The sequence below is a fragment of the Pungitius pungitius genome, chromosome 6, assembly GCF_949316345.1.
Source record: "Pungitius pungitius chromosome 6, fPunPun2.1, whole genome shotgun sequence".
NCBI lineage: Eukaryota > Metazoa > Chordata > Actinopteri > Perciformes > Gasterosteidae > Pungitius > Pungitius pungitius.
The window spans coordinates 2,336,345-2,350,172 of NC_084905.1; the positions used below are offsets into that span (position 1 = coordinate 2,336,345).

The window sequence follows — 13,828 nt, forward strand, 5'->3', positions numbered from 1 at the left end:
AATTATTTAAACTAACATGATTTTAGATTTTTAGCTGCGTATATACGGTGTGATACATCCTTTGCTTGAAACCGAGCAGCTCCTAGAATGTTTTGGTGTATTTCACAAGCTTGAGATGTACAGACAGATTGTGTTTTTTTAATCAAAAAAATACCACTAAGGGGAAACAACCTTGTCTTATCTTAATAATTATAAAAAATACTATAGAAGTCAAAAGTTTCTCTAAAATGCATATTTCTATTAAAGGTTTCCAGGTGCACACCGTTTTTTTTCTGGCCATTTACCGTTTTAGACTGATTCACTGCAGAGGGCGCAGTGTATGTATCACCACAGTAGGATTAATAATTAACATTATTAATATGTAATTAGTTCCACGTTAGGACTCCCTCTGCCCTTGCCCCCCCGCAGCTTCCGCCCACACACACACACACACAGCCTTGAATTACTCCACCGGCAACTGTTGCATTCCCAAGTCATCTGACGTCAAGGGGGAAGGGCTCAGGCCAGAGGAGACTATAAAGACTCCTGCGCTACCTCAGTCCATTCACAACCCTGCTCTGGATTACTACAAGGCTCTGTAAAGAAGCTTCTGCCTCGGGCTCCTCCTCGGACGACACAGCAGAGGAATCGGTGGAGAGGCGGGGGGAGGGTTTCATCAGGGGGTCTCACAAACAAACAGCCCGACGTGAACAATGAAAATGTCATCAGCGGAGATCAGCCAGGTGCTCAAGGAGGGAGAGCTGGAGAAAAGGAGCGACAACCTGCTCCAGTTCTGGAAGAGGAAGACGTGCGTCCTGACCACGGACAGCCTCAACATTTACGCCGACACGCAGAAGCGCAACAGGGGCAAGGAGCTCAAGCTGCAGTCCATCAAGAAGGTGGACTGCGTGGAGCGCACCGGCAAGTTCGTCTATTTCACCATCGTCACCACGGACAATAAGGAGATCGATTTCCGGTGCTCCGGGGAGGAGCACTGCTGGAACGCGGTGATCACCATGGCTCTGATTGAGTATCAGAACCGAAAGGCCATCGAGGACTTTAAAACGCGGCAGGACAATGAGAGCGCGTCACCCGGTCAGCAGGAGAGGCGCATGGCGAGGGCGCCCTGACGCGCTGCGGGACCAAACCACTCCTAATATGGTGAGGGACTCCATCACGTGTGGCTCACCATGTGTACGAATAAGAGTGTGTCTGAACGCAGACACTAATGTTTTTTTTTCTTCTTCTTTTCATGTCCTTTATAGTGTCAAAATGGACCATACATAAATATTAAGCGGACCAAAAGGAAGACGAGGTCACCCGGTCCAGAGATGAAGGATTGTTCGGGGCTGAGCTCCCGGGGAGCGATGACAGCGGATCTGCGCCGACAGACCGTTTTAGAAGCTCCACAAACCGGACTGAACTCTTGAATTTTCCAAACTATGTCAAAGTTTGATGTCCTGAAAGAGAAATGACTCCTAAATCCATGATGTTAATTTATTTGTCTCCAGGATATGTTGTTACCGGCAGACAGCTGGTGTTGTTTAAATTATTTACTATTTCAACGTGTGTTGAGTGTGTATTTATTTGAATAAATATTCATGAATTTTAACAGAACTTTGCACTCTCCTGTACTTTTGTTGTCACTAGAACCCGGTGTACTTTGTACTGGTATCTTATTACAGCCTTACGGAGTAAGTAACAGTATATTTGACACTAGGGAACACTTTTCACCAACTGCATTTCTCAGCAAATGACACACACCATAAAAAAAAGGGAGTGGAGGACTGGAAAGTCCCTTTCCTTTCTGCTGTCAGGTGGAATGGGCCTCTTTATTGTCACTAGGAGGGTTTAGGATGTGAGTCATAGCCGATAAGCAGATTTAGTCAGCAGCACGGTGAACTTGAAAGACCAAGTGGCGCCTTTGAACACACCTCAACTGCTTCCGAAGGTGTGTTAGGTGTGTTTTCGGGTCACAGGTCGCCACTGATACGTTTACCAACTGGTTGATTCCTGTGGGTTGTGTTTTGGGCTGTGAGCGCAACAAAAGCTGAACTAGATGTTCGTTGATACTCCACCGTCTTACCAGGTGGGAAGAGAAAACACACAAAAGTCCACTTTTCATGTCATCATGACGTAAAGGCTCGTTCAGTGACTACAATGTGAAACAAAGGACACGCATGATTAAGGATTGTGCAACCCAACGAGCACAGCTTTAGTCATAATACAGGTATCCATTCGTCAAGGCCTTTAAAAGAGAGATATTGCAATACTATTACGGTTATGAAATGTAAGTGAATGAGTCAGCTGTGATTAAGCTATAAAAGTGGCTTTTATTGGTCAAATTAACTAACTTTAAACTCCAGGGTTGTAAAAAAAAGACTTACAAGTTGCCTAACAGGCACACTGAGCATAAAATAAAAATGTTTTCTGTGAATGGGAGTAAAGAGCCCAGGTGACCTGATACTGGTTTCTGATGCTACAGTTTTCCCTGAATGCTGTGACATAGACATAAAAAACCTCCGGTGGATCCTGTGGACTGGGAGTGTGTCATGAGCACAAATGGCCAGAGGTCACAGGTGCCAGAGAGCTGCAGTAATGAAGTGTGTAGTGGAGTCACGCTGCTCCCGTCCCGTCCCATCCGAGTGCGCAGCTTTGAAGTGGGATCACTCTGCAATGAACGCATCAAAGGGTCAGGCTCATCCGAGGAGCATTACCGGAGCGGACGGGCCTCCTCTCTAAAAATACCGCCTCGACCAAAATTGGCACCACTTTAATGTCACACACGCGTACACACACACACACACATGGACCCACAGTCCAAAGTGCCACACACACACTTTTTTTTTGTAACCAGTTCACGATATTTTCCTAACAATTCTTACACGGAAATAGTGCTGTTGTTTGAGCCTTTAAGGTGACTCCTGATGAAGTACGTCATGGTCCACTGGACATCTGGTTGTGTTCTTTACTTCCTCACACACACACACACACACATCACACACACACACACACACACACCACACACACTGTGTCTTCCTCGCTGATCTCAGGCTGTATAAACATCCTCTGACGCAGCCCAAGACACATCCAGGCCGTCCTTGTGGCCTTAGCGTCATCGCCCCACACAGGCGGCCTTCATGGTGACGGATCAGGGGCAGCGCAACAGTCGATGCATTGTTTCATTCTGGAGGAAAAGACTCATGCAATAAGCAGAGGATGTGTGCAGGGCCAAGACCGCTATACACACATCGTTCTTTGAACGTAGCGGGACAGAATGTCTAATTTAGAGGCGTTTATCGTAAAGGAAGGAACAGCTGAGCAGGGTGTTGTGAGGGCCAGAAGAAACTTGTCTCACTCCCACACAAGCAGCGAAGTCTCTACGTCTAAATGTCAAGACGTTCATCGATTGATGTACAGATAATAATCTTTTACATTGCCCTCCTCTTTGAGAAGTTTGCCTCAACATGTAACAGTGACTCAGTGCATTGGAGCCAGGAAGGAAAATGCCGTGATGCTTTTTGTGGAACAAATAGTAATATAAAAGTCGGGTTTTATCTTCTTGTGTAGCGCCTTAAGAACAAACGAGGAAACTTGTTATGTCCACAGGGCTCTGACTTGCGTTTGGTTAAAATTCAGTTTTACACGTTAGCTGCAAACAGTGTAAACTGCAGAATAATTACTTTATTAATCATTACATGAGCTCAAAGGATTTCTTGCTGCCATATCAATGGCACCGAACATCCCATTTGAGAGCTTTAAATTGTGGACCCTATTTATAGAAAAGTTGTGATTCACCTAATCGTCTAATCACGAGATCAAATCTAACCATGTGTGACGTCGCAGCTCGTCAGGAGCATGGCTGCACATTTAAAATAGCCTTAAGATGCAGGGTTGGTTACACAGCCTTAAAACGTGTAGCAACACGTCACTTGCCAGTGTAATTAACGAGTTTGCGCCGTGGCTCAGAACACCTCCTCACGCTTCGGGAGAGTATTGCCTTTGGATTCCGGTAAGTTCACTATTATTCGAGAAGCATCTCAGTTGCTATCGACCTTTTTTGCGTCATTTCCTCGCTGGCTTTTCCGCCCAGTATCCAATCTGACGCCAGCAAGACGCAACACTTGCGCTGCATGTAAATAAAAACTCCAATAACCCAAACAGTAGAGGCCACTAGGATATTTTGCAAGGCCTCAGAAGATGATTACTAACAGATGTTTGTCAGACAGGATCTATTAAGAAATTTACTATTTTTTCCCGATGAGCTGGGACCACAGTTTTCTTTGTGCCCTTGTGTCTTTTTAAAAATGGAATTATCTCATGGCCTAAGTGCTTTTTACACCCCGTTTTACAGGAAGGAACCTCCTCAGGTATGTCACCACGAAACGCACGGCTCAGGTGAATGCATACCTGAGCACATACCTCAGTAAACACTGGGGACGAACATACAATCGTGGGAGGAACAATACAAAGTCACTGCGTACGTAGCGTAAGGCACTTCTGCTGTAAAGGTCAAATTTGCTCTTTCCCATCCATCATTCCATCCAAATAAAGGCCAACTCATTCCCACATCCGGCCATTCAAATCCATTTGGACAAATTTTCCCATGTCCTATCCACCATGGTGTTGTTCTTCTAATGAGGGTAACCATGAGAACAGTGTTTGTTTTAAGTTAGAAATCCATCTCTGTCTGGTGAGTCACGGGGGAAGGAACTTCACATATACGCATATTCAGCTCTCAAATGTGCGCAATGTTGCAGTGTGACAGTCACAAACTAACCTCTAATACTCAGAGGCTATGGTTCAAATGTTGTATGCATGTGTAGTGTCACATTGAATTGGACTGAACCACTTTCCTTCCCTTTTGTCATCAAAGTTATGACTTATCACTTTTGGTCAGTGAGACATTCCCTTGATGCGACCTAAAAGCTCGTCCAGACCACATCCACGACTAAGATGCAAAGTCGACATGTTTACGGGAATCTTACCCATGTGGCACCTCTCACGTCTGGGAAATGCGTGTGCATTGAATGGGCACAACTTCACACGTGCATGCTGTATAAATGCACACAAAGTGTTGGCAGGGACCGCCCCTGCTGAGCGGGGATCGTGTTGCTCAAGACCCAGCTGTCCACAGAGAAGCATCAGACAGAGAGAGGAGACGCTGTCAGGAATGTCTGCAAGGCAGCGAGGGGGGGGGGGGGGGGCGGGCGGGTCCGTGTGCACCCGGCGGCCCGAGGAAGAAGGCAAAGATGAGTATCGAGTGGATCAAAGCTTTAGAATCACGACGGTCGGGACGGGACGGCTTTACTTGGGGTGAACACAGTCCTGAAATACTGTACCCGAGACAACACGGGTTTTTGACCTTGTCAATCCGTGACTTGAAAGGGTTGCGATGCGGTCGTTTCAATGGGGCCGTATTCGGAGATCGGAAGCACGTGTTGCTCAACTTGCTCAATGTCCAACCTATGTCCTCGATATATGCCTTCTGTTACCAAAAGTTTAGCATATCCCCCAAAAACTGTCAGAGCTCTAATATGGACGGAGTATGTAGTCTAGAGACAACGTGTTTTCACAACCTGGACAAACAAGAGGAAAACTCTCCGCGTGGCCGGTATCCACTGGAGACATGTCCTTTAGCAGAAGGACGTGGCTCACAATGGATGACGAGACGGGGAGAATATCCTGGGGTGCGGAAGTCTGGAGTTCGATCCCCGGGGGCCTTTTGTGACTGGGCTCCCGAGGAGGGAAGCTTAAGTTCACCAGCACCTGCCCGAGTGGGCGTGTGAAGAGACGACCGAGAACAGATCACAACAACAATACGTTCCCTAACCCTGCGAGTCGAATGAAAGACATCATCCAGAATCAAAATATGCCTTCATTAATTTCCCCCTGGTGCTGCTTCTGTACGTTTTTCACATGTCGTCTGAGGAGGTGACGCGCTTTGCATTTCTGGCATCCAGCGGTTTAAGGGAATGAACAGAGCCAACGAGAAATAAAGACAAAACACAGGGAACGCCTGTAGTAGTGAAACCTAATCCCACCACTTAATAGCTCCCAGCAGCTTAATGTCATCACATGAATTGCAGTGAGTTACATCAGATTGTTGAGGTGAGGGAGCATCGACAAACGGAAGGAGAAACGGACGGCTGCAATAACCTGTAAACGATGACCCCGGGTCCACTTCCTGTTATCGGGCGCAGAGGAAATGAGTTCACCGCACCGCACACAGGGTACGCGGGAGGAAAGGCGGTCGTGAAAAGACGAAAAGGAAGATAAATGAGCACATAATGGGAGGGAGGGTGAATTCCAGAGCAAAGAATATTGCATGTTACGCAGGGAGAGTTTGCTTTAAGGAGAGAAATGGGAGCTGGAATTCCCCCGAGACACAATATACCAGGTGCAACCCAATCAACGCAGGAGGGATACTCTGCCCGGAACAGTCCGCTTTGCAAACCTTCCGTGCTGTCTTCATTTACAGGAAAGTGGTTCGACATAAACAAATGTGAATTTTCCTAATTTGACATATTTGTATGATAATGTTGAGTCATGAAGTAAAGTCAAGATAAATAAAGGCGAACCAAATCACTTTTTACTTTGGAAGAAACCACATGTCGATTACTTAATTGTATATTTATGGAATATTTTCTCAATACTACATAATTATGTGGTATTTGAAAAAATTCAAAATATCCTAAAGTAAACCCATTTTTGTTTTTTCTAGAGAGTTTTGTGGTGGGAAACATTACATTTCACATGAGATCAAGTGTCCAACAGGGACATTAAGGCTTTGTCAGAGTGAAGTGAGCTCAGCAACAGGTGGTGCATTGTTCGAAGGCACAGCGGAGGGCGCCTAATCACGGCTGATCTGGGTGTGGGCTTGTGTTTCCGATCCTGCATACCTTCGCCGAGGTGATGTGACCCCCCCCCCTCTAGGAGCTGTGCCCCTGTGTGGGTTGATCTGTGAATGGATGAAGGGCGGGGAGCTCTAAACAAAGGAAACAGGAATAAACTTCAATGCAGGGATCCATTTGTGTTCCTTTAGGATCCTTTTAGCCTCCAGGAAGATCCTGAATATAAAATGGAGCATTTATTTCAGCTTTCAAGTCACCGACCAACTTTTCAATGTAGTTCTTATATACTCTCCCTTTTTTTTCAGCTCTGTTTTCTTTTGCTTTGTCTTCCTTAATATTAACGATATAGATGCCAAATGCTCCACCTTGTACACTATTCAGGATCTTCTTGTCTCCTCCGTAGCAGGAAGTGTACAAAAGATTGTGAAGTGAAGTGAGGTAAAAAATGAAAAAGATGATTAGAGCTGAGCCAGGTAATAATAACATTTCAACCATTTCTTAGTATAAATGTTGATTATAGAAAGTAAAAATACTATGTGTCTAAATGTCCAGTGTTTGCAGCGGTGTGGCAGCAAAGTGTCTCAAGTTTTAGTTTGAACTAAATTAAAATAATCAGTACTGAAAGGGAAAATATTCCAATAATGAGAATAAATGTTGCTTTTGGTTTGTGGTTGAGCTGAATAGCTGGACGTCTTTCATTGGCGAGTCACTGGTGGAACTGGTCATCTTTATCATGACTTTGGTCCTTTTAACTGATCAATTGCTGCTGTTTGTTTCACCTTAAGTCAAAATGCTTCCTGTCAGACAGGTGTGTGATTAGAAAAAAAAAAATGGAATGAAGCGGTAACTTCAAACAAATCTCAAACAACAACTCTCATTAAATCTGCTTTTTCCCAGATTATAATTGATGTGACGTCACAGAGCTATAAGTGGCTGCTTTGTTAAACCCTCTTTAGAAGAAGGAAGTGGGAAAACTCAGGCCTGATTTCAGAGGAAATCCTGTGTGTCATGGCTCCAGGGTCTTTCCCAAGGAGCGGGGGAACTCATAATGGACCTCTCTATCCTCACCCGATCCCAAAACTGAGCACATTAGGCTACGGTTGTATTGGGGGGGTCAACATTAATCGATTTAGACAGTAGACTTAAAGTGCAGCGCAAGCACTCTTTGGCAATGTGAACACAGGCATAAAAAAACATTCTTCCTTTTTAACACCCTCGTCGGCATCACACATATGTTTTGTCCTAAAAGAAGCTGAATTTACATCTTGACTCAATCAATTATACAAATGGATGTGAATTACAGCTTCTTCACGTTTTTGGTTTTCACTAAAGCCTCCTTTTTGTTCTCCACCGGTCCGAGACAGTTTGTAATCGGTTAAAGTGCATTGGAAACATTCCGTGAAGGCAGAGGCAAATCACTTGAATGTTTTGTGCACCCGTGTGTAAATGTACTTCTGCTCTTTGAGCTCCAGACAGCGAGTCCAGATGATTTCATTTCCTATGGATGTCATCTTTAATGAGCGCTGTGCACACAGACACCCAGCAGCATGTTAAAATCATACATAAGTGCTAAAGCATTGGCGCAGATGTCTGGCTTTGGGTCCCCACGAGGTTCACAGCTGTGAGTTCAGACCCGCTGAAAGTGGGGGTTTGACCCGTGGTAACTGTGGGAACCGGAGTTTAAAGGTGTAGTTTTACACAATCCTGAAGGAAAGGAGAAGAAATGACTCCAATGGGAGGGATGGAGGCCCGAGATTAGGATTTCAGGTTGGAACACTCAATTTAAAAAAAACGACGAATGATGAACGTGCATCTATGCACACTGACAATAGTACACACACACACACACACAGAAGTCTTTCACAGGGGTTCGGTCCACAAGTCCCTGTTGCACTGAAACAGAATCCCTTTTCTTCAGTCAACGCTCATCGAGTGCTTGTGCGTCTGTGCCAGAGGACAAGGGGCAGGAGCTGGGACTCGGCCCGAGGATGGCGACGTTTGGAGGGTGAAGAGGACACGGAGAGCGGATGGATTGTTGGGTAATGAGTCACTGGAGCCTCCTTCAAAGCCTGCCCTCCAACCCCCGACGCCCCCTCCAACACAAGAGCAGGGAGGTCCGCTGGAATCTGGACCCTGGGATGGAAGAGCTGAGCGAGCAGGCCACAAACAGTGAGCACACACACACACACACACACACACACACACAGGGACACTGTCTCTGTAACTAGGGTCAAGATCCTGCCGCAGACAGCGTGGACCCAACGAACGCTTCTATTGTGGAAAATCTGAACGTACAGTGTGTACAAGTGCAGCTCACAGTGGTTCATAAGTCTGTGTGTGTGTGTGTGTGTGTAGCTCAGTACCTTCATTGTTGTAATGTCACTTTATCTGGAGTGTGTGACTTTAAAACAACAACAACAACAACAACTGCTGGCAAAAAAAAAAACCCACGTTGTAGTCACACCTCTGTGTTAATGCCGAAGGTGATCCTGGTAGCAAGTAGGATGTCTGTGTAGGATTTCAAAGACACACACACACACACACACACATGCACAGACCAGCTGTGACCTCTCGTCACAGCTTTCACTCTCGTGTTTATTAGATCGCGAGCAACTGTTTGACTGACGGATGTAAAAGGGAAGAGGGGGTGGCATTAAAGAACGGCTGTGAATCGGAGGGTTAACCGACCAATGCTGAAAGGAGAGCACAATGACAGCTTTCAACCTGCACTGCACCAGATGTACAGAGGAACAGGATCAAACACAAACACAATATTGTCACCACACAACTATATATTTAGATGCCGTACGTCCTCTTGAGGCTGCAGAATCGCACGCGCATGCCACACGGGTCGAGCAACACTTCTGCCGTCACTCCGCGGCTCAAAGATGTTGCGACGTTTGAGAAAAGTGAATGATCTGTTTTTGTTTTTGTACACGAGACGGTACGCAATGGGCACATTTTTTTTTTTCTCCAAGGAGGTGAAGTGTAAGTGGGGCGTGCGGCGGTAAATCCCCTCCGGGCGAGCGTGTGTTTGTCTTGTTAAACTGTGGGATGGGCAGAGTTCTCCCGGGACAAGACCAGACAGGAGCTGCCTTTTCACGTGGAAACCTGCAGGCGGGCAGCACCGCCGCCATGGCAACAAATCAAAAAGGCACAACCGGTTAAAAAAAAATGCATTTGGGGGGTTTCTCAATTGCCGGTTGTTGCAGATATCTCACATTAGATCTTTAAACCATGCCGTTTACACCTCTGATTTTGGTGTTTCATTACTTTCATCACATCTGTGGAGAAGAATTCTTCCTTTAAGGGAGGTGAAGAAAGCCGGAAGAGTGTTTGAGGTCACGTCTACCCGTCCGCACAAGAGGAGCGGCCTACATCCTGTTCCTCGCAACGACATCGCATGAAGTGGGTGGTTGGCACGGCAACAAAGCAGCAGGGATGAGCTGCAGCCTCAGCAACAGATGGGCGCTCGCCCTGAAGGGCTTCGCTTTTTACGGTACGGTCTGCTTTTTGACCATCAAATGTCAAGTTCACACAAAAGTCAAGAGCACAGTGGTCACAAATACCAAATTCTAAATCTATATAACAATTGGGTAAGTTACATAAAACTAAATGACCGGAAAGCTTCAAGAGCAGATTAAAAATCAATTTAAAGGACTTAAAAGCATTTTTTTTCTTTTTCAGTTAAATGGTCCACTAGTGGAAGAAGTAGTCTGGATTATACTTAAATGTGGCAACACCACACTGCAAAAATCAAAACACTGCACTAAAGAGTGGAACTTTCTTTAGCTTTAAAGCTAATGACAAGAAGAACTAAAGTTGCAACATTGACGGTTCTATGACAATGGGGAGCTTTGGGGAGCTTAATTTGCTGTGTTGTCTAAAGTGTAAAAGTAGCATGAAAGACGCAGATAAAGAAGCTAACAGGGCTTTAAAATGCTACATAAGTAGGGTGTGACGCTTTGACAGATGAAGGCTATTCGGTTACTTTTCAATGACACAATCAGAGAACGAGTTGGAAGCCTGCTAAAGAAAATGAAACACATTTCAGGACTATTAAAATAAAGATGATTTAATGGTTTACATAGTGGAGTTAACCTAAAGTTCATTTCCACTGTTTACATGCATGAAATATGACCTCTGGATTGAATTATTCCTTAAGCACGGAGGATGCAGTCGGCGGTTGTGAGCAGCTTGGGAGCAATTTGGGGTTCATGTGTATCACTCACAAGGTACTTCAACACGACTGACTGGCATCAAAGCGCCAACCCTCGTAAACACAGCATGACCCGCTGTGCCCGCCGAGCTGCAGCCGTCACCCTGTGCAGGGATGAAGGAGCAGACACATGACAGACATCGCCCCAGGGAGCAGACTCCCTCTCCCTTCTTGTTCTCTCCGAGACAAGTCCAGACCAATCCTCTGTCTCTGCGTATTCGGGGGGGGGGGGGGCGGGGGGCCGTTAGCTGCAAATATATCCGACCTGACTCCGGGAACCTCCTCGTGGCCCCGCTGGCCTCTCTCTTGCTCACCTGGGGGGTGGGGGGGGGGGAAAGAGGATTTTTTTTATAAGCATAAGTACGGCCTGGTGCCAAAAGCTCAAACCCAGAAGAGACAATTATGGCCGTCACAAAAAAGCCTTTTTAAAGCCTACTTAAATGACACAAGATGAGTTTCAAATTGAAAAGAGTGAAAGAATAGAGTAAGATGAGTCGTCTCCCATGTCTGCACGCAATATTTGGAGCTACAGCTAAAGTAGCAGCGAGTTAGCCTCCAGCCTGGCCTATAAACACAAGGCGTTAATAATAGAAAATATGGCAAACAAGCATACAACAAAAACGGCAAAACATATTTCCCAGATGGTCAAACTTGAATTTTCAGCTCATGAGAAACATTTTGATCGCCATTGGAGATGAGAAATGTTATGTTGCATGATTCAGTCTGGCCTCCACCTCTGTGTGACTCAGTGCTGTTGTGATGTTTTCCTTCTCCGTGTGTTCTTTGACACTGGCGGTGTGTGGTGTACTTTGAGCAGTTTACATCCCTTACTCCTACAGGGCCAGAAGACATGGACACACACACACACACACACACACACACGCTGGGAGACGGACAAAGAAAGGGTCAGGCCTGTTACAAAGTCACTCATACAAACTGAAAGGAAGGTCCTTGGATGGAGGGCTCGATGCCTGGAAGATAAACACACGCACACTCTGCCGTGGCCTAGTTTGGACCGCTGTCCTCCCGCCAGGCCGTACACACACATTCAGACGGCGCACAATGGCTCAGTGTTCACCCACTCAAACATCCAGTTAACTGCAGAATGGAAAGCAACCACGTGGGATGAGATGGCCCCTTGATCTTTGCCCTGCTACCAATGTGCCCACTCTGCTTCTTCAATGGAAAACATGTGACTAAAATGTTAAGATTTAACACATTGTTGGAGGAAATGTGGGCGGTGTGATTTAGATCCACAGTTCGATCTATCCAGATGATATTACATAAGAGTACATCCAAGGGGACACACGGGGGAAATGTGTGGGTCCAGTCCCCCATTTAGCAAATTCCTGCAGACTCAGAGCAAAACATGAAGCCATTTATGAAGTCATTAATGGTGTGAATTTAACATGCATAGCGTGCAGCATTGCTGTTGGCTGCATTAATGCCATTTTGAACATTTCAATAGGGGAGCAGTATCTCTTATGTGAGACATGAGTGGAAAACACACCTGTGATCTAAAGCATCACAGCAGTTGGCTTTTTTTCTTAACTTGACCCTTGTCAAGGAATACGCTTTATTCTCAGAGCATTATTTTTAGTTGTTTAATGATTCTGCCTTAACTGTAAGCAAAAACAGGTGTTTTTATTTGTCAGAACCTCTAGGGAATACATGTTGGTAGAAGAGGAAAGCAAAAAAAGACCAAACTGAGACCAGATGTTCTTTATGGCAAAGTTCTAACAATATTTTTGTCATTAGCTGCATTGTGCTGAAAGTACAAACTAAAAATAAATTGGATTTCTTTGGGTCAATGTCATTAAAAAATGAGAGGAATTTTACTGTCGACGCGACATTGAATGAATGTGTCTGTAAAGAAAATCAAACGTGTCTCCAGGAAAGAATGTTGGAGCAGATGTGATGAAAAGGTTTGTCATAAAAAATATCATCAAAGGTAACAGTATTGTGTCCCTAAAAAAGGAAATTTGTAATTGCCTAGTTTAAAAAAAGATGGTATAGTACATAATAAAGAAATGTGAGAGTTTTTCAAAAAAAAGTAATGAAAGGTCCATTGTCAGAAATGTAATAGTAAGGGAGAAAAAGTAATTGGATTGAATTTGATAAAAAATTGTAGCAAGTTTGCATATCAAATAGGATAAAAATAATATCAAAGTATACAATGTCATCAAAACATTTGCTTTAAATATAATGGATTGTTATGAAAGGAAACATCATTAGCCACAGTTTAGTAGGTGATAAATTAAGAAATGTCATATTGGCTTATAAAAAAGTCATATAAAGCAAACAAAACAATGTTAAAATGTATCATACATTTTAGTCATGAATTATGTATGTAAATACAAAAATCGTATTACTTTTTTTAGAGTAAAACATCTAATATTGTATGTCTTATAAAGTTAGAAATACGTTTTTAGTAAAGTAATTCAAATGTCTAATAGAACACAATGAAAATAATCCTAATTGTAACCATTGATCAAACATTTAGTATGAAAATCCTAATTACCTCAACTCTTAAATAAATGGTCTAAATATATTGCTCTGAAATATATTAAAGTAGAAATTGTAGTTTAAATGTATAAAGTTACTTTCAACATCAGCTTTCATCGGCTCAGTTACACAAATCAACATCGCCCTCTGGTGGAGCATATCTGCTACTGTATTTCTGCATTTCTTGAAGACCAGAATATACACTGTACATCTATATCTATATATATATAACATGTGTGTATGTTATATTACAAGACATTAATGACAACAA

The 13,828-nt window shown here is 44.2% G+C and overlaps 1 protein-coding gene across 1 annotated transcript; it reads left to right on the forward strand.

Moving 5' to 3' along the window:
- Window positions 1–537: 537 nt before the first annotated feature.
- On the forward strand, window positions 538–1,593 carry phlda2 (pleckstrin homology-like domain, family A, member 2). Its single transcript, XM_037451484.2, has 2 exons — window positions 538–1,140; window positions 1,245–1,593. The coding sequence occupies exon 1, from the start codon at window positions 693–695 to the stop codon at window positions 1,107–1,109; it is 417 nt and encodes a 138-aa protein (XP_037307381.2). The 5' UTR covers window positions 538–692; the 3' UTR covers window positions 1,110–1,140; window positions 1,245–1,593.
- The last annotated feature ends 12,235 nt before the right edge of the window (window positions 1,594–13,828 follow it).

Coding starts and splice junctions, on each gene's coding strand:
- phlda2 (XM_037451484.2), top strand. CDS start 693: ATGAAAATGTCATCAGCGGAGATCAGCCAGGTGCTCAAGGAGGGAGAG.